Source organism: Pelmatolapia mariae, linkage group LG13 (assembly GCF_036321145.2).
Source record: "Pelmatolapia mariae isolate MD_Pm_ZW linkage group LG13, Pm_UMD_F_2, whole genome shotgun sequence".
NCBI lineage: Eukaryota > Metazoa > Chordata > Actinopteri > Cichliformes > Cichlidae > Pelmatolapia > Pelmatolapia mariae.
In genome coordinates, this window is record NC_086238.1 from 24026928 (window position 1) to 24046109 (window position 19182).

General features: G+C 43.7%; 1 protein-coding gene across 5 annotated transcripts in view; it reads left to right on the forward strand.

Moving 5' to 3' along the window:
• Positions 1-19182, forward strand: part of birc6 (baculoviral IAP repeat containing 6) — a 145201-nt gene that overhangs the window by 24312 nt on the left and 101707 nt on the right. For all 5 annotated transcript variants that reach the window (XM_063491198.2, XM_063491197.1, XM_063491196.1 and 2 more), the window contains exon 10: positions 2869-4527. In XM_063491198.2, coding sequence (XP_063347268.1) covers positions 2869-4527 — 1659 coding nt within the window. The remainder of the gene's footprint in view (positions 1-2868; positions 4528-19182) is intronic.

Here is a 19182-nt window from a genome sequence, read left to right on the forward strand (position 1 = left end):
CTGGATATGACTCTCTTGTAGGGAAATATCTGTCGAGAGACTTTGCAAGCTCATCTCAGTGCATTGCAATTGTTTGCTTCAGTTCCGTGGATACAGAAGTATCTCCGATTCCAGACACATCTTCGATCTTACTTACACAGTTGTCCAGAAGGGGGAAGTTTGCGAAGTTGTTGTTCTCTGTTCGTCGTTTCCATAACGTTAGCTTTTTTTTTTTGAAAAGCCTTCAGGTGTTCTTCCGCTATGATATTGACTCCATCACTCTGCATCTGCTGATTGAGAGCTGCGAATATATCAGCCATGTACACTAAAATGAGAATGAACTCAGGATTTTTGAAGCAATCTGCATGACAGTGTTGGTGCTCTTGCAAAAACGGGGCTAATTCCACACGCATGGCAAAAACACGATTCAGCACCTGTCCCCGGGATAACCACCGAACATTAGAATGGTACAGAAGTACCTCGAATTCAGAGCCCATTTCTTTACACAGCTCACTGAAGATGCGGTACCTCAGAGCACTATTTCGCACATAGTTCACACATTCCACCACAGTTTTTAATACTTCTGCCATTTTTGGAGGCAAGGTTTTTGTTGGCAATTCATGCCTGTGCAAGATACAATGAGTCACAATGATGTGTGGTGCAACGGCTTTTACTAGCGCACCAAAACCAGAGTTTCTTCCCAGCATGACTGGAGCTCCGTCCATACAAACTGCAGAAACCATGTCCCATGAAAGATTGTTGTCTCTGAAGAAGTCATCCACAAGCTTCTTCACATCGGCTGCCTTAGTTGTTGTTGTAAGAGGCTTACAAAATAAAAAATCTATTTTTATCATGTCATCTTTCACATGGCGCACAAAAACAGTAAGCTGGCTTAGATTAGCAACGTCTGTGCTCTCATCGAGTTGAAGGCTGAATTTTGCCGGGCTTGAAATCAGATCGGCAACTACTTGAGCCAAGATGTATTTACTCATGTCTTCTATTCTGTCGCTGACGGTGTCATTTGAAAGAGGAATTTGGGATAATTTACCTTCGGCCGCTGTTCCGAGTATCAGATTTGCCATCTTTAATGCAGCTGGTTTCACGAGTGTTTCACCAATGGTGTGTGGCTTGCCCTGCTTTGCGATCAGATAAGCAACTTCGTACGATGCTGTGAGGATCGGTTTGTTAACGGGCACAAATCCAAGAGAAGGCAGAGTGGGCCTTTCATCGAATCTGGCTCTCTTCACCTTGAATTCAGCAAGTGTTGTGTTCTTGTATTCCCCGTCTCCATGCAGCTTCAAGAAGTGTTCCTTTAGTTTTGCCGGTGCGAGACTACAGTTGCTCAACTTGGCGTTGCAAATCATGCAGATAGGACGCTCACTCCCATCACGTTCCGTGATACATGTGAATCCATATTGTACATATTCGTCCGACCACTTTCTTCTTTTGCCCGACATAGTTAGTATGGATTAAAATGTTAAAAATAATCACACGAAGTACTACCACGACATTCACATGTTGACTACTGCATGCGCTACATTCCCCGCAGCACTGATTGGCCAAGCAGTGTAGCATGATCATATGCAGCCAGTGATGGCCAAAAGGGGGGTGTCATCACAAATTTACATGATAATTCGGGTGTGTCTGGACCTCTGCGACCTCCGTGATGGAGGCTCTGCCGAACCCCTGAGACCAACTCACCGAACCCCTAGGGTTCGATTGAACCCAGGTTAAGAACCACTGGTCTAGCATCTGGTATTTAAAGTGTTATTCTATTTTTGTTGTTTAATGATTGTCAGCAAGCATCTTCTAGGTACATTTTTTGGCAGAAGGAGCCTATTACATTCTGCAAGTTGCTGGGAAACCAAGTGAAAGTACATATTTCAGGGCAAAAAATTGTCACAGAGTTCAGTGTTTCTCTTTTTTTAATAAATAGAATGAATAAATAGAATTTTTTAATAGTCTGAAATCATAACAACCATGAGATACTATGAGTGCACTAAGTTCCCAGTAGGGTTGGGTGACTGGACAAATATATCGACGATAGGCTGAGCCCATCGGCCATCGTTTTTACAAGGGAGATTTATTTATTTATTTGCCCATGAGTGAGTTTGCTAATAATGATGGAGCAGTCAACAGGAAAAAATAGTAGGGCTGTTTTAACAGCACCCTCTTTCATCTGCGAGCAAATGCGCCCTCCTCAGAGTGCATCGAAATGCTCGTTGATGGAGCTGCAGAAGCTGGTGATAGCCCAACATACTTAGCCGGGTGGTGGACACGTACATGCTGTGCAAGTTAGTGGTGTTTGAGTACTTTGCTCGCACTATATGTCTGCACAAGTGGCACACCGCTTTGGTTACATCCTTAGGGTTGCCTCTTTCCTCCCAAATTGGCGACTTTCTATATTTTTTTTAGTGCTGTCAGCGTTAACATCATCACGACTAACGTGATTATCAATTAACCCATCTGTTGTGGAAACTGAGTCAAAATCCCTGAAATGTCTCTGTCAACACATTTCGGGCAGTTTGTCCAAAGTTTATTCATTCTGCGCTCTAGATGGGTTGAGCGCGTTAAAAATTTTAATCGCGTTAATTGTGACGACCGTGTTAACGCTGACAGCCCTAATTTTTGGGGGAAATTAGTTCATCCATGTTTGGACTTAAGTGTTGTTAACACGCAAATCAGTCCATGCATGATTACATTGCTCCGCCCATCAAAAAGTCTGCGAATATTTTGCCCATCGTCGATTACTGGACTGACAATTGTCGGTTGGAAAATTTTTACAACCCTATTTTACAGCCTCATTTAAATAATGTTGTTTGAATTACTGATGTTGTTATAGTTTGGCGAAGACTAACTTGGACCATTTTTTTCCCCCTTCTCTTTCAGGCCAGCCGTCCCAGTGGGAGAGCATGGATGTGAGCCTAGGAGTGACGGCACTGAGTGTGCTCCAACAGCCTGAGAAGCTTCAATGGGAGGTAGTAGCCAGTGTGTTGGAGGATACTGTTAAGGACCTTGAGGAGCTTGGTGCCAACCCCTCATTAAACCAAACTAAGATTCATAACCAGGCCAAAACAAAGGACAAGGCCCCTGACCACCACAACATTCCCTTTCCCTGCTTGTTGGCTGGAGGCCTGCTCAGCTATCGCTCAGCATCCGGTGTCCCCATGGTTCGACCTACAACCACAACCACAGCTACAACACGCAGGACCGCAGATGGTCCACTTAGGACTCATGGGACCGAGCCCTTTCACCCTGGACCTCTACAGGAACAGGGTCCTATGGAAATAGAGACTTGTAATCCTCAAACTGCAGCACAAGAGCAGGGTTTCTCTAACTTAGCAGGTTCCCAACCTGCTAGCCCCTCTTCTCTGCCAGCTGTACGCAGGACTATACCCGTGCTGCTGCTGTACAGTATCAGAGAAGTAGATGACAAGTCCTCAGGACAAGTTTTTGCCCAGATGAATAACCTAATGAGCAAGGGGCTCCATGAGGAGGGCTTCACTGTGCCACAAATCATTGAAATGGAGTTTGACACCCACGAGCAGCTTCTTCTTCAGGACCCCCCCATCACTTATATTCAGCAGTTTGCTGATGCTGCCAATCTGGCAGGGTTGGATGGGCATATGGAAAAATGGAGCACGCTGGCTGCAGCAACAGCCTCCAGTCCGCCTCGACCTGGAGCACTGGTACAGTGCTTGAGGCTGCCCAAACAGCTTGAGGAGGAGAATCTCTATGTGGACTCGATAACACCCTGCTGGGATGGTGTGCACCTGCTGGTTGCCCTGCAGCCCTGTGGCTCTGAGTCTCTGAGTGCTACAAACCAAGTAGAAGCTCTTAACAATCTCAACCGCCTGCACTCTGCACTCTGCAGCCAACGAAAAGCAGACCCCTTACATCCAGTTGCGAATGGGGTGGAAGGCCACCACCCAGGGGGATCGCCACCACAGACACCGCTCATCCTTCCCCCAGGAGACCAGCAGCAGCAAAGGTCCCCAAGTGATGAGAGTGGAGGCGGATATCTTGCACTATACAAGCTCAACTATTCCACCCGTATTGTCACCTTGGATGAGGAACCTATCAAAGTACAGCAGATCTGGGACTCTCGGGATGCCATTACCTCACTTATTTTGCTTCCTCCTGATGTGCTTGACAGCAGGGAAGATGACAGTGAAGAGGCTCCTGAGGAGGCTCTCCCAACAACTCCAAAAAATAGCTCTTCTGGGCTTGGAACAGGTCCGTCAGGCTCTGCTGAATCTGGAACTGGGACTGCATGTGGAGCACCTACCAACAGCAGCAGTGCTACTGTTACCAGTCCCTGCACCTCTGCCTCCACCCACAAAGACTCCAAGCGGCTGGAAGTGACAGGCCTGGGCCACCTGGTGGTAACCACACGGGCTGGGTTTATTATGATACTGGACCTGTCCACACTAGAGGTCTTAGCTAAGGTGGAGCCACCCAAAAAGGAGGGGTCAGCAGAGGAGACGGACCCATTTGTCTCAGTTACCTATTGCTCTGGGACAGATCGCCTTTGTGCCTGCACCAAAGGTAGGTTTTCCCCTTCTTTTTCAATTCAATTTTATTTATATAGCGCCAAATCACAACAAAAGTCGCCTCAAGGCGCTTTATATTGTACAGTAGATAGCACAATATTAAATACAGAGAAAAACCCAACAATCATATCATATGACCCCCTATGAGCAAGCACTTTGGCGACAATGGGAAGGAAAAACTCCCTTTTAACAGGAAGAAACCTCCGGCAGAACCAGGCTCAGGGAGGGGCGGCCATCTGCTGCGACCGGTTGGGGTGAAAGAAGGAAAACAGGATAAAGACATGCTGTGGAAGAGAGACAGAGATTAATAACAGATATGATTCGATGCAGAGAGGTCTATTAACACATAGTGAGTGAGAAGGTGACTGGAAAGGAAAAACTCGATGCATCATGGGAATCCCCGGCAGCCTACGTCTATTGCAGCATAACTAAGGGAGGATTCAGGGTCACCTGGTCCAGCCCTAACTATATGCTTTAGCAAAAAGGAAAGTTTTAAGCCTAATCTTGAAAGTAGAGATAGTGTCTGTCTCCCGAATCCAAACTGGAAGCTGGTTCCACAGAAGAGGGGCCTGAAAACTGAAGGCTCTCCCTCCCATTCTACTTTTAAATACCCTAGGGACAACAAGTAGGCCTGCAGAGCGAGAGCGAAGTGCTCTAATAGGGTGATATGGTACTACAAGGTCATTAAGATAAGATGGGGCCTGATTATTTAAGACCTTGTAAGTGAGGAGCAGGATTTTGAATTCAATTCTGGATTTAACAGGAAGCCAATGAAGGGAAGCCAAAACAGGAGAAATATGCTCTCTCTTCCTAGTCCCTGTCAGTACTCTTGCTGCAGCATTTTGGATTAGCTGAAGACTTTTCAGCGAGTTTTTAGGACATCCTGATAATAAAGAATTACAGTAGTCCAGCCTGGAAGTAATGAAGGCATGAACTAGTTTTTCAGCATCACTCTGAGACAGGATATTTCTAATTTTAGAGATGTTGCGCAAATGGAAGAAAGCAGTCTTACATATTTGTTTAATATGTGCCTTGAAGGACATGTCCTGGTCAAAAATGACTCCAAGGTTCCTCACAGCATTACTGGAGGCCAAGGTAATGCCATCCAGAGTAAGAATCTGGTTAGATACCAGATTTCTAAGATTTTCAGGGCCGAGTGCAATAACCTCAGTTTTATCTGAATTAAGAAGCAGAAAGTTAGCGGCCATCCAGGTCTTTATGTCTTTAAGACATTCCTGCAGTTTAACTAATTGGTGTGTGTTATCTGGCTTCATGGATAGATAGAGCTGCGTGTCATCTGCATAGCAGTGAAAATTTATGCTATGTCTTCTAATGATGCTGCCTAGGGGAAGCATGTATAATGTAAATAGAATTGGTCCTAGCACTGAACCCTGAGGAACACCATAATAGACCTTAGTGTGTGAAGAGGACTCTTCATTTACTTGAACAAATTGGAGTCTATTAGATAGATATGATACAAACCACTGCAGCGCAGTACCTGTAATACCTACAGCATGTTCCAATCGCTCTAATAGGATATTATGATCAACAGTATCGAACGCTGCACTAAGGTCTAGCAGGACAAGCACAGAGATGAGTCCACTGTCAGAGGCCATAAGAAGATCATTTGTAACCTTCACTAAAGCTGTTTCTGTGCTGTGATGAGCTCTGAAACCTGACTGAAACTCTTCAAATAAGCCATTCCTCTGCAGATGATCTGTTAGCTGTTTGACAACTACTCTTTCAAGGATTTTTGATATGAAAGGAAGGTTGGAGATTGGCCTATAATTAGCTAAGACAGCTGGGTCTAGAGATTGCTTTTTAAGTAAGGGTTTAACTACAGCCACCTTGAAGGCCTGTGGTACATAGCCAATTATTAGAGATAGGTTGATTATATTTAAGATTGAAGAATTAATTAATGGCAGGACTTCTTTAAGCAGTGTTGTAGGAATGGGGTCTAAAAGACACGTTGATGGTTTGGAGGAATTAATTATTGAAGTTAACTCAGAAAGATCAATTGGAGAAAAAGAGTCTAACTTAACATCAATGGTACTAAAAGTAGCTGTAGATAATATTACATCTGTGGGATGATTATTGGTAATTTTTTCTCTAATGATAAAAACTTTATTTCTGAAGAAGTTCATGAAGTCATTACTAGTTAACGTTAAAGGGATGGTTGGCTCAGTAGAGCTCTGATTTTTTTGTCAGCCTGGCTACAGTGCTGAAGAGAAACCTGGGGTTGTTCTTATTTTCTTCAATCAGTGACGAATAGTAAGATGTTCTGGCTTTGCGGAGGGCTTTCTTATAAAGCAGCAAACTATTTCTCCAGGCTAAATGATGATCCTCTAAATTTGTGACACGCCATTTCCTCTCCAGCTTACGAGTTATCTGCTTTAGGCTACGTGTTTGAGAATTATACCACGGAGTCAGGGACTTCGGATTTGAGGCCTTAGTTTTCACTGGAGCTACAGTATCCAGAGTCGTACGTAGTGAGGAGGTAAAATTATTAACAAGATAATCGACCTCTGTTGGAGTAGCGTTCAGATAGCTGCCCTGCTCTATGTTGGTACAGGGCATTGAAGATGATAACAGTGGGTGGATTATATTCTTAAACTTAGTTACAGCACTTTCAGAAAGACATCTACTTTGATAAAGTCTACTCTCCATTGCTGTGTAATCAATCATTGTAAATGTAAATGTTATCAGGAAATGATCAGACAGCAGAGGGTTTTCAGGAAACACTGTTAAATGTTCAGTTTCTATGCCATATGTTAAAACAAGATCTAGAGTGTGATTAAAGTGGTGGGTGGGTTCTTTTACATTTTGAGAGAAGCCAATTGAGTCTAATAACAGATTAAATGCCATGTTGAGGCTGTCATTTTTAGCATCTACATGGATGTTAAAATCACCCACAATAATTATTTTATCAGAGCTGAGCACTAAATCAGATAAAAAGTCTGAGAAATCAGAGAGAAACTCTGTGTAAGGCCCAGGTGGACGATAGATGATAACAAGTAAGACTGGTTTCTGAGTTTTACAGCTGGGTTGGACAAGGCTAAGCATCAGGCTTTCAAATGAATTAAAAGTCTGTCTTGGTCTTTCGTTAATTAATAGACTGGTGTGAAAAATTGCTGCCACACCGCCCCCTCGGCCTGTGCTTCGAGGTTTCTGGTAGTTAGAATGACTCGGGGGTGTTGATTCATTTAAACTAACATAATCATCCTGCTGCAACCAGGTTTCTGTAAGGCAGAGTAAATCGATTTGTTGGTCAATTATTAAGTCATGTACTAACAGAGACTTGGAGGAGCGAGACCTAATATTTAATAATCCACATTTCACTGTTTTACTCTTTGGTTCAGATGTGGATTCTGTGTTGTTCTTTCTTTTTGATTTTTTATGTTTAAGTTTTTTATTGCTGGTTTTTGGTTTGTTTTTTTGTCTTTTTGGGAGCTGACACAGTCTCAATGGAGATGGGTTTTTGGGGGGGTAGCAGGAGGAGAGAAGCTGCAGGAGCTTCACCACTTTGGATGAAGCTGCTCCATCCAAAGTGGGATGGATGCCATTTCTCCTAACAAGACCAGGTTTCCTCCAGAAGGTTTGCCAATTATCTATGAAGCCCACATCGTTTCTGGGACACCACTCAGACAGCCAGCAATTTAAGGAGAACATGCGACTAAACATGTCACTCCTGGTCTGATTGGGGAGGGGACCAGAGAAAACTACAGAGTCCGACATTGTTTTGGCAAAGTTACACACCGATTCAATATTGATTTTAGTGACCTCCGATTGGCGTAACCGGGTGTCATTACTGCCGACATGAATTATGATCTTACTGAATTTACGTTTACCCTTAGCCAGCAGTTTTAAATTTCCTTCAATGTCGCCTGCTCTGGCCCCTGGAAGACAATTGACTATGGTTGCCGGTGTCTCTAGCTTCACATGTCTGAGAACAGAATCACCAATTACCAGAGTTTGACCCCCGGCGGGTGTGTCGCCGAGTGGGGAAAAACGGTTAGACACATGAACAGGTTGGTGGTGTACTTGGGGCTTCTGTTTAAGACTATGCTTCCTCCTCACCGTCACCCAACCGCCCTCGTTCCCCAGCTGCTTGGGGTCTGCCGGGGGAGAGCTAGCGGGGCCTACGCTATCGTCGGCTGCACCAGCTACAGGGGCCTGGCTAGCTACGGGTGAATGAAGGGTGCGAAGCCGAGTCTCCAATTCAGTAATCCTGGCCTCCAGAGCTGCAAATATGCTACATTTGTTACAGGTATCATTACTGCTAAAGGAGGCCGAGGAGTAACTAAACATCTGACACAATGAGCAGGAAAGTGCAACAGGGACAGGGGAAGTAGCCATGGTGCTAACGAGTCGGCTACGAGCTAAGCTAAGCTAGCGAAACAGTAAAGAGACAGTGAGTGAATACTTTGGCTATAAATTAGGTAGTGAGCACACAGAAAGGGTGATTCAGATGAAGCACGTGAAGATTATACTATGAAAAGGGATGTATCAAAAGATTTCAATTAAATTGCTAAGCAGAAAAGCTACTCAGAAACACCACTGTGTTTGAGCAGGAACAGGAAGTGATACTCTACCACAAAGCGAGCGAAACACCAAGTGACAGCGCCACCCACAGGGTTGTTTCTGCATATTTCCCTGCTGACAGTATTGCTGCTGATGGAATAGATAGACAGACTTTATCTTTTCATGTGTGCAAATTTTCTTAGACTTATATCATCACATTATATATTTTATGTTATAACTCATTATGTCTAGTGTAAAAGTAGTGCCCTTTTGGTCACAAAGTTTATGGGTGTTCTGTATAAAACAATTAAGGATCGGATTTATGTTAGATTCTTATTAGTAATCTCAACATAAAACCTGGGCCATGTGTATGTCATTACTTTGGAAATTCCTTACTCATCCATCCATCCATTCATTCATTCATCCATTCATTCATTTTCTTCCGCTTTATCTGGGGCCGGGTCGTGGGGCCAGCAGCCTAAGCAGAGAAGCCTAGACCTCCCTCTCCCCAGCCACCTTCTGTAGCTTATCCGGGGGAACACCAAGGCATTCCCAGGCCAGCCGAGAGATATAATCTCTCCAGCGTGTCCTGGGTCTGCCCCGGGGCCTCCTCCCTGTGGGATATGCCCAAAACACCTCACCCAGGAGGCATCCTTGTCAGATGCCTGAACGTCCTCAGCTGGCTCCTTTCGATGTGGAGGAGCAGCGGCTCTACTCTGAGCCCCTCCCGGATGGCTGAACTTTTCACCTTATCTCTAAGGGAGAGGCCAGCCACCCTTCGGAGGAAGCTCATTTCCACCCCTTGTATCCGCAATCTCATTCTTTCGGTCACTACCCACAGCTCGTGGTCATAGGTGAGGGTAGGGACGTAGATCGCTTCGCTTTTACGCTCAGCTCTCTCTTCACCACGACGGACCGGTGCAGCGACCGCATCACTGCGGCCGCAGCACCAATTCGTCTGTCGATCTCCGGCTCCCTTCTCCCATCACTCGCGAACAAGACCCTGAGATACTTGAACTCATCCCCGACCCGGAGTGGGCACTCCACCCTTTTCCGGCTGAGAACCATGGCTTCAGATTTGGAGGTGCTGATCCACATTCCCGCTGCTTCACACTCGGCTGCGAACCGTTCCAGTGCGAGCTGGAGGCCATCACCCGATGAAGCCAACAGAACCACATCATCCGTGAGAAGCAGAGATGAGATTCTGAGGCCACCTAAGTGAAAGCCCTAGAAATCCTGTCCATAAAAATTATGAACAGAATCAGTGACAAAGGGCAGCCCTGGCGGAGCCCATCACCCACCAGGAAAGAGTCCGACCTATTACTGGCAATGTGAACCAAGCTCTTGCAGCGGATGTATAAGGATCGAATGGCCCGTAGCAATGGGCCAGACACACCATACTCCCGCAGCACCTCCCACAGGACACCCTGAGGGACACGGTCGAATGCATTCTCCAAGTCCACAAAACATATGTAGACTGGTTGGGCAAACTCCCATGCGCCCTCAAGTATCCTTAAGAGGATAAAGAGCTGGTCCAGTGTTCCGCGACCAGGACGAAAACCGCATTGTTCCTCCTGTGTCTGAGGTTTGACTAGCTGACAAACTCTCCTTTCCAGCACCCTGGCATAGACTTTCACTGGGAGGCTGAGGAGTGTGATCCCCCTGTAGTTGGAACACACCCTCCGGTCCCCCTTCTTAAAAATGGGGACCACCATCCTGGTCTGCCAGTCCAGGGGTACTGCCCCTGATCTCCACGCAACATTGTAGAGGCGTGTCAGCCAGCACAGCCCTACAACGTCCGGAGCCTTCAGGAACTCAGGGCGGACCTCATTCACACCAGGGGCTCTGCCACCAAGGAGTTATTTAACTGCTTCAGTGACGTCGCCTCCGGAAATTGGTGGGTCATCCCCCTCATCCGCAGACTCTGCTTCCTCCTCAGAAGACGTGTCAGTGGGATTAAGGAGGTCCTCGAAGTATTCCTTCCACCGCCCGACAATTTTTTCAGTCGAAGTCAGCAGCGCTCCACCAGCACTATACACAGTGCAGGTAGAGCACTGCTTTCCCCTCCTGAGACGCCTGACGGTTTGCCAGAATCTCTTAAAGGCAGTCCGAAAGTCTTTTCCATGGCCTCTCTGAACTCCTCCCACACCTGAGTTTTTGCTTCAGCCACTGCCCGAGCCGCATTCCGCTTGGCCTGTCAGCTGCCTCCGAAGTCCCACAGGCTAACCAAGCCCGATAGGACTTCTTCAGCCTGGTGGCTCGCTTCACCTCTGGTGTCCACCATTTGCTTCGGGGATTCAGAATCAGAATCAGAATACTTTATTAATCCCAAATGAAATTAGGGTTACAGCAGGCAGCACGCTAATGGCGCATGCGCACTTACAAAGGAACCTTCTGACCAAACTTACACAAACAAGACATTGGGAAGACATGTCAGAGAGGTAGGCTGATAGGAAAAAACAACGAAAATACATAACGTGAGGTGAGAGGAGGAGAGAAAAAAACTCCACTCAGACTGAGCTCCTAATGGGAGAACAGTTTAATAACAGAAAAAAACACCTCAGCACAAAAAGCACATGACTATCGATACACCGTAGAAACACAAGACAAGCAACAGGGGCAGGTAAAGGGTAAGAGAGAGCCGGTGTAGACAGCGCATCTGGTCCTGCAGCATGTCTGCGCTGCTCCAGTCGACCACCATCTTCCCCAGGAGGGGACAAGCATCGAAGGCGTTTGGAAAGGGAGGGGGATGAGTGTATATCAGTGTGTGTGTGTGTGTCCAGAGTTCAGCTGAGACAGTGTCCTTCGCCCTGCTAGGCTAAGTAAACAGTCTTCCAGCCGACCCAGGTGGCCTTGCATAGGATAGGAAGAACAGTCTAAGCACAGTCAGTTATCAGGGTGTTTTTGTTCAGCTCCAGCCTTGAGAGCACAGCTGGAGCCGAAGTGGTAGACGCATGAAGTGATGGTGGTTTATACTTTAGTGCGAACAACTCATGTGAATTTCAAAGCTGTTCTAACAGTCCGACACTGGTCTCTCAATCTCCTGTTGGAGACCCGTGAGCTTCTCCATGATGTTATCAAACTTGCGCTCCGTGATGTTTTCCTTCAGATTCTGAGAACTCATGACCGCAGTGAGCTTCTCCAAGATGTAATCAATTTTTGCTCAGAGGTCTTATTCTGAGTGCTTCTCCAAGATGTAATCCAATTTTCGCTCAGAGGTCTTATTCTGAGTGTTCACAGCAGCCGTAAGCTTCTCCAAGATCTTATCCGTGCTGCGCTCAATGAGCCAATTTTGAGAACTCACCACTCGTCCCATCGATTCAATCCCAGCGGGCAGCCTTGTGGGGTTTTGAACAGCCAATTCCGCTTTCTTTAATCTTCGATAAGCCAGGGCCAAGCCAGCTCCGATCAGCAAGAACCCTGTTATCATGGTTTCGAATAGGTGGATATCTTCAACACTCAGGCTCACCCGAGCCCAGACTTCTCGTTGAGAAAAGGGTGTCAATTGCATTCAGGGACCAGTTGATCAAATCCATAATTCCTCTTTAGGTTTTAGAGAACAGACTGTGAGAGAGTGTTCCAGGGAAAAGTAATACAAAAATACACGAGACTAGACAAGGACACAAGAGGCTAAGCAGGGAAGATAAGGGGGAGAGGAGAAAAAGTGCGACCGCCTTCGCCAAGAGCCACGACAGGCACCAACCATCTTGCGGCTGCAGCTCAATGCAGCAGCTTCGGCAATGGGGATGCTGGACATGGTCCATTTGGACTCAATGTCCCCAGTCTCCCTCAGAATTCTGTTGAAGCTCTGCCGGAGGTATGTGTTGAAGATCTCACGGACTGGGGCCTCTGCTAGGCGTTCCCGGCACACCCTCACTATGCGTTTAGGTGCACCGGGTCTGTCCAGCATCCTCCCCCGCCACCTGATCCAACTCACCACCAGGTGGTGATCAGCTGACAGCTCAGCCCCTCTTTTTACCCGAGTGTCCAGAACATATGGTCGCAGGTATGGTGATACGATTACAAAAATCGATCATCGACCTGCGGCCTAGAGCGTCCTGGTGCCACGTGCACTTATGGACACTCTTATGTTTGAACAAGGTGTTTGTTATCGCCAAATTGTGATTTGCACAGAAGTCCAATAACAAAACACCGCTTGGGTTCAGATCAGGGAGGCCATTCCTCCTAATCACGCTCCTCCAGGTCTCGCTGTCGTTACCCACGTGAGCATTGAAATCTCCCAGCAGGACAACAGAGTCTCCAGGTGGAGCACCTTCCAGCACCCCACCCGGGGACTCTAAAACAGCAATAAGGATCATTATTAGGTTATTTACATTATTATGTAAATTATTTACATAATAATTTACATTATTATGTAAATAACAAAATAACTTAAAGCAAAAATTGGGAAACGTAAAGTCCGAAGTCTTTATATTAAGGGCCATCAGTCAAACAATATTGTTTGCTCTGGGTCTAAACAGAGCGCGTTGTGTGTGACGTCTTCTTTTGCGCATGCGGGCCGCTTTGAGCGTTCACACTAGAGCGCGTTTGCTGTCGCATTATATTTGTAGTGTGAACAAGCAGACAAAAAAATCGGATTTGATCAAAAAATCGGAATTGAGCATTAAGACCTGCAGTGTGAACGTAGCCTTTGAGTGAAAACCTTTGTCTTCAGTGAATACACATGAAGAAGTTAAACAGTTTAATGGAATGCTATACTGTGCAAAAGTTTTAAGCCACTTATGATTTCGTTATATTCTACAAGGAAAATGGGACATCGGTGCAGTGATTTATTGAAACAAAAATAAAAAAGAATTCTCAAGAGCTTAAAAGTCAGTATTTGGTATGGTTGTCTTTTATTCTTTAGGCACGCCTTCTTATCATTTCTTTAAGTAGTCTTCAGGCTTCTTGAAGTACTTTCCAAAGCTCTTCTTTGGATGTTGGCTGGATTTTGTTCTGTTGTCTATGTAGATGATCCCACACTATTTGAGGTCTAGGATCTGTAGGTAGGCCAATCCATAGCGTTCCATTCTGTGTTGTATGTAGGTATGTGTGGTGGGGCGTGGTCTGTGGTGCCGTGTGGATGCACCTGCATGGCGTCTACAGATCACGTCCGCGGTGTTAAATCACGGGGAAGCAGGGTTGAGAGGGTTGTTGTGGTGGTGTAACAAATGTAAAAATAAAGATGGCTCAAAACACGGATCTGGGTTCCCGTCGTGCCATAATTCCACCACAGTACGTATCATTTTACTGTATTGGCAGTGATCGACTAAAGAGGCAGTTATACTGTCAGCTCATCTGGATTTTTTTTCCTATCTCTTAAATGCACGATTTTTAGATACTGTTGATCTGTTGTAGGTAATTCCCTTTCATTGAACTTACTCAGTGCAGCAAATATAGTATGGGATGTCATGTCCCTCTGTGTCCTGGCTGAAGATGCCTATTCATATCTTTAAGACAGATTACCTGTGAGCAATGTTCCCTCTAATTTTTCATGTGTCTGAGTGAACACACAAACTCCCTGAGCGGTCCCTTGGACCACTGTGAGCAACAGCAGACGTGTGCACTGTGGTCATGCCAGCATTGAATCCATCCAATTTACATGGTTTATTACAATAATCAAATTACAGCATTTACATTTATGTTAGACTACTTTTAATTAACTGCTTTATCCCACTTAAAATGAAAATTTTAAAAAATCTTGTACATGACCTGTATAGTATGTTAACACTATTGGAAGAAAAATAACTTGAACTCCAATTTGGAAAACACAACTTTATTTTCTTTTCTTTCTTTCTTTCTTTCTTTTTTTAAATTTTTTTTTATAAAGCTCTTTTTTTTTTAAATATGTTTATTGAGATTTTTTGATATAAGAAAAAAAGAGACCAAAAAACAACAACAAACAACACAACAGCAAGGGCTAAAACACACAAATAAGACAAAAGATTACACTGCAACGACAAAAATACTACTTCAACACTGACAATAAACAGAAATAAAACGCTAAGGTGGTAGGCTGAGTTATTGGTGATCGATGAAACAGGACTTTGTTTTAATACATGGTCTAAAAATGGCTGCCACACATTAAAAGAAATTACTAAGTTTGTCCGCTAATGTATACCTAATTCTCTCCATATGTAGTAGAGCAGTCAGTTCTGTCAGCCACATTTTGAATTGAGGTACAATATCCGACTTCCAGAGAGTCAAGATAATTTTCTTAGCAATTACCATTCCGAACAAAACTGTAGTTTGTGCAGCAGAGCTGAGGTGTAAAAGGGAAGAGGAAGATCCAAACAATGCAATTATTGGGTCCGGCTCTAATGTGCAATTATAGATACCAGAAAAACATTTAAAAATGTCCAACCAATAGTAATGCAATTTGGGACAAGTCCAAAATAAATGAGTGAGAGAGCCTTCTCCAAGTTTACAACGATCACATATCGGACTAATAGAAGGAAAAATCCTGTGCAGTTTAGTTTTTGAATAATGAAGTCTGTGAAGCACTTTGAATTGAATTAACTGATGCCTTACATTTATAGAGCAAGAATGGATCCTACACAGACTCCTCTCCCACACCTCATGTTCTATTTGCAAACCAAGCTCCTCCTCCCATGTGATCTTCAAAAAGTCAGATTTAAAATTTAAATACTCAGAAAAAGCTTTGACAAAACCAGAAACCAACTGTTTAGAATCCGGGGAACTCCGAAGGAGTGTAAAAATTGACCCCTCTTCCGGAAGAAATGGAAAATTAACAATACTCTGACGAGCATAGTTTCTTATCTGTAAATAATGAAAAAAATGTGACGCAGGGAGAGAGAACTTGTTCTGCAACGGAGTAAATGATGCAAACTGCCTGTCAATATATAAATCTTTGAGAGTAATAATACCTTTCTGTGTCCAGACCTCAAAAGAGGCGTCTAAACATGAGGGTGGAAATGCATGATTACAATGTATTGGAGTATGGATCGAAGTGTCTGGTAGACCACAACCTTTTTTGATCTCACTAAAGATTTTAACGCAGTTCGAAACTATAAAATTATTGACCTTGGTTCGCGGATTAGAGGATGAAAAAAGAAGAGCAGGGAGGGAACTATTCTCAACCCCACCACTCTCTATGACCACCCACGGGGGGGTATCGGCAGACATGACCTTTTTGTACCCTTCCTGCCAGTAAGCAAGAGTTCTAGCATTTGCAGCCCAATAATAAAACTGAAACAGTGGAAAAGCAAATCCACCCTTAAGTTTAGACTTACATAGATGAACTTTTGATATCCTGTGAGTTTTAAAGCCCCAGACAAATGGTAATACTACTGAGTCGATCACTTTAAAAAATTGCTTATTCAAAAAAATAGGTAAGTTTAAAAATAAATATAGAAATTTAGGAAGGGAAACCATTTTGATTACATTAATGCGACCTACCATGGAAATAGGGAGAGCCCTCCATTTCTCAACATCCTTTTTCAATTTTTTCAACTTGTTCAAGATAATTCAACTTAAAGATCAATTTAGGATCCTTAGGCAAAATAACACCCAAGTATTTCAATCTGTCTGTAATTTGAAAAGGCAAAACTTTCAAAAAATCAACATCCAAGTTTGCAGTTAAAGCCACGAACTCACTCTTCTGCCAATTAATTGTATAACCTGAGATTTCCCCAAACTACCTCACCACATCTAAAAGTACAGGAACAGATCGCTCAGGATTTGACAAAAACAAAACAACATCATCCGCATATAAGGAAATGTAGTGCTTGATATTCCCCAATCGGACAGGGTCAATGGAGGGCTCATTCCTAATGGCTACTGCAAGAGGTTCAATAGAAATTGTGAAGAGCAAAGGGCAGCCTTGTCGTGTCCCACGGTGTAAAGAAAAAGGCGCTGATCTATCTTGGTTAGTAAGAATGGAAGAAGAGGGATGCCGATATATCATATCAACCCATGATATAAACTGTTTGCCTAAACCAAACTTCTCCAGTACCCGAAGCATATAGGCCCACTCGACCTGATCAAACGCCTTTTCAGCATCTAAGCTCAGTACTGCGATCTTGGAAGCTCCCCAGTGCCTATGATACATAATATTCATCAATCTTCGAACATTAAAGAAGGAAAACCTCTGGGGGACAAACCCAGTTTGATCCGGATGGATAATTGATCCAACATGTCTATTTAATCTGTTTGCCAAAATTTTAGTGAAAATTTTCATATCCAAATTCAACAAAGCAATAGGTCGATAAGAAGAACATTCTGTTTCATCCTTTCCCTCCTTCCAATAACAAAGAAATATTAGCTTCATATAGCGTACGGGGAAATGCTTGAGTATGGAAAGAATGCTTAAACATTCTCAATAAAAGCGGGGCCACCTTTTCAGAGTATTTTTTATACAATTCAATGCCGAACGCATCTGGGCCTGGGGACTTTCCATTGGGGAATGACTTAATAGCTTTCGAAACTTCTTCAATAGTAATATCTGAGTTTAAAGCCTCTCGTGCAGCGTCATTCATTTTCGGGAGATCCAGCTTCCCTAACCAATCAGAAATATTACCCCAAGATTTCGACATATAGAGCTCTTCATAATATTCTCTAAATCGCTCATTAATAGCTTTAGGGCTAATTAAAATTTCGCCTGATCTTGATTTAATTTTGTGTATAGCCCTACTGGCCTGTAGGCCTCTCAGCTGCCGAGAAAGAAGCTTATGAGGCTTATCTCCAAACTCAAAATGTTTCTGTCTGATCCTAAATAGCTGATCTGTTACTTGACTAGATAAAATTGTGTTATACTCAAACTTCCTTTTGATGATGTCTTGAAACAAAGAGGGACAAGAGGAGACCTTATGGTCCTGTTCTAACTGTGTTAATTCAGTTTCTATTTCGAACAGGCTTTTTTTATAAAGCTCTGACTTGTATTATGAGTATGAGTCTGTGGTCTGGGAGAGAGTCCTGTAACTCAGTTTGCAAAATACAGTATTTAATGACCAATGTTGGGCAATTAATTATATAGTTACTTTTTTGAAGAAGTAACTGAGTTATGCAAACAACAACGCCTTTTGCAGCTGTTTACCTAAAAATGCAGCCAAGGCATTTTTTTAAATAAACATTTCAAACTACTGTAATTCCCGGACTACAGAGCGCACATGATTAAAAGCCGCATGCTCTAATTTTAGAAAGAAAATCAATTTTGTACTAGTACAGGCCGCACCGGATTTTAAGTCGTATGCGTTTCACTCGTAATATGAGATATTTACACAGAAATATTACACGTGAGGATTTTTAATGTTTAATTTAATCCTTAAGGTAACATAAACATGGTAACATAAACGTTATGGTAACATACAAAAATACATACTGCAAATGCTTCTTTTCCTCGAACAGCGCCTGTAACACGGCTACCTTTAAGTATACGTACGTATCAGTAACACACAAATTACGTTGCTTATGGTTTTTTTACGGAACAGTGCACAAACAACATTACAACGTCTCTTAACAACCGGTAAAAATATATACCGTATATATAATACTTATCAATTTTTTTGGTCTACTGTTACCAGGCAAAATGTTTTTGGCCGCATGAAAAAAAAAGAAAAAGAAAAAAGCATTAGCCGCACGTCAGTATAAGCCGCAGTGTTCACAGTGTGGGGAAAAAAGTAGCGGCTTATCACCCGACAACTACGGTATTTACAGAACAATCAGGTGTTCTGCATCAAATTTGGTGCCACACAAATTATTTGTGCCACTCCAAAAAAATCATTTCTGTCCACTATGAGATAAAGGAGAACAACAGCCTGATACCTGCAGGCCTGACAACAGGAGATGTATCACTCCTGTAACACCTGTAACATTCAGCAGTTGCCTCATTGTTCTGACACACACAACAAAACTATTGACTACACTACACACTAACTACACAAGATTTGCGCTAAACGTCGCAAATCTCTCACATCTCAAAACACCGACGTCACTCCTAAAACTTCCCCTCTTCCTAAACAATAAATGCCATGTTGCCATATCATTTTTTGATTGGTTGACATGGTACATTTTTCCACCAATAGGAAAGGGTGGGTTTTTTTGGTTTTGTTTTTGCTCACATGCGGAGAGTGCTTTCAAGTGTTTTCCTTATAAAACGCTGTTTTTACCA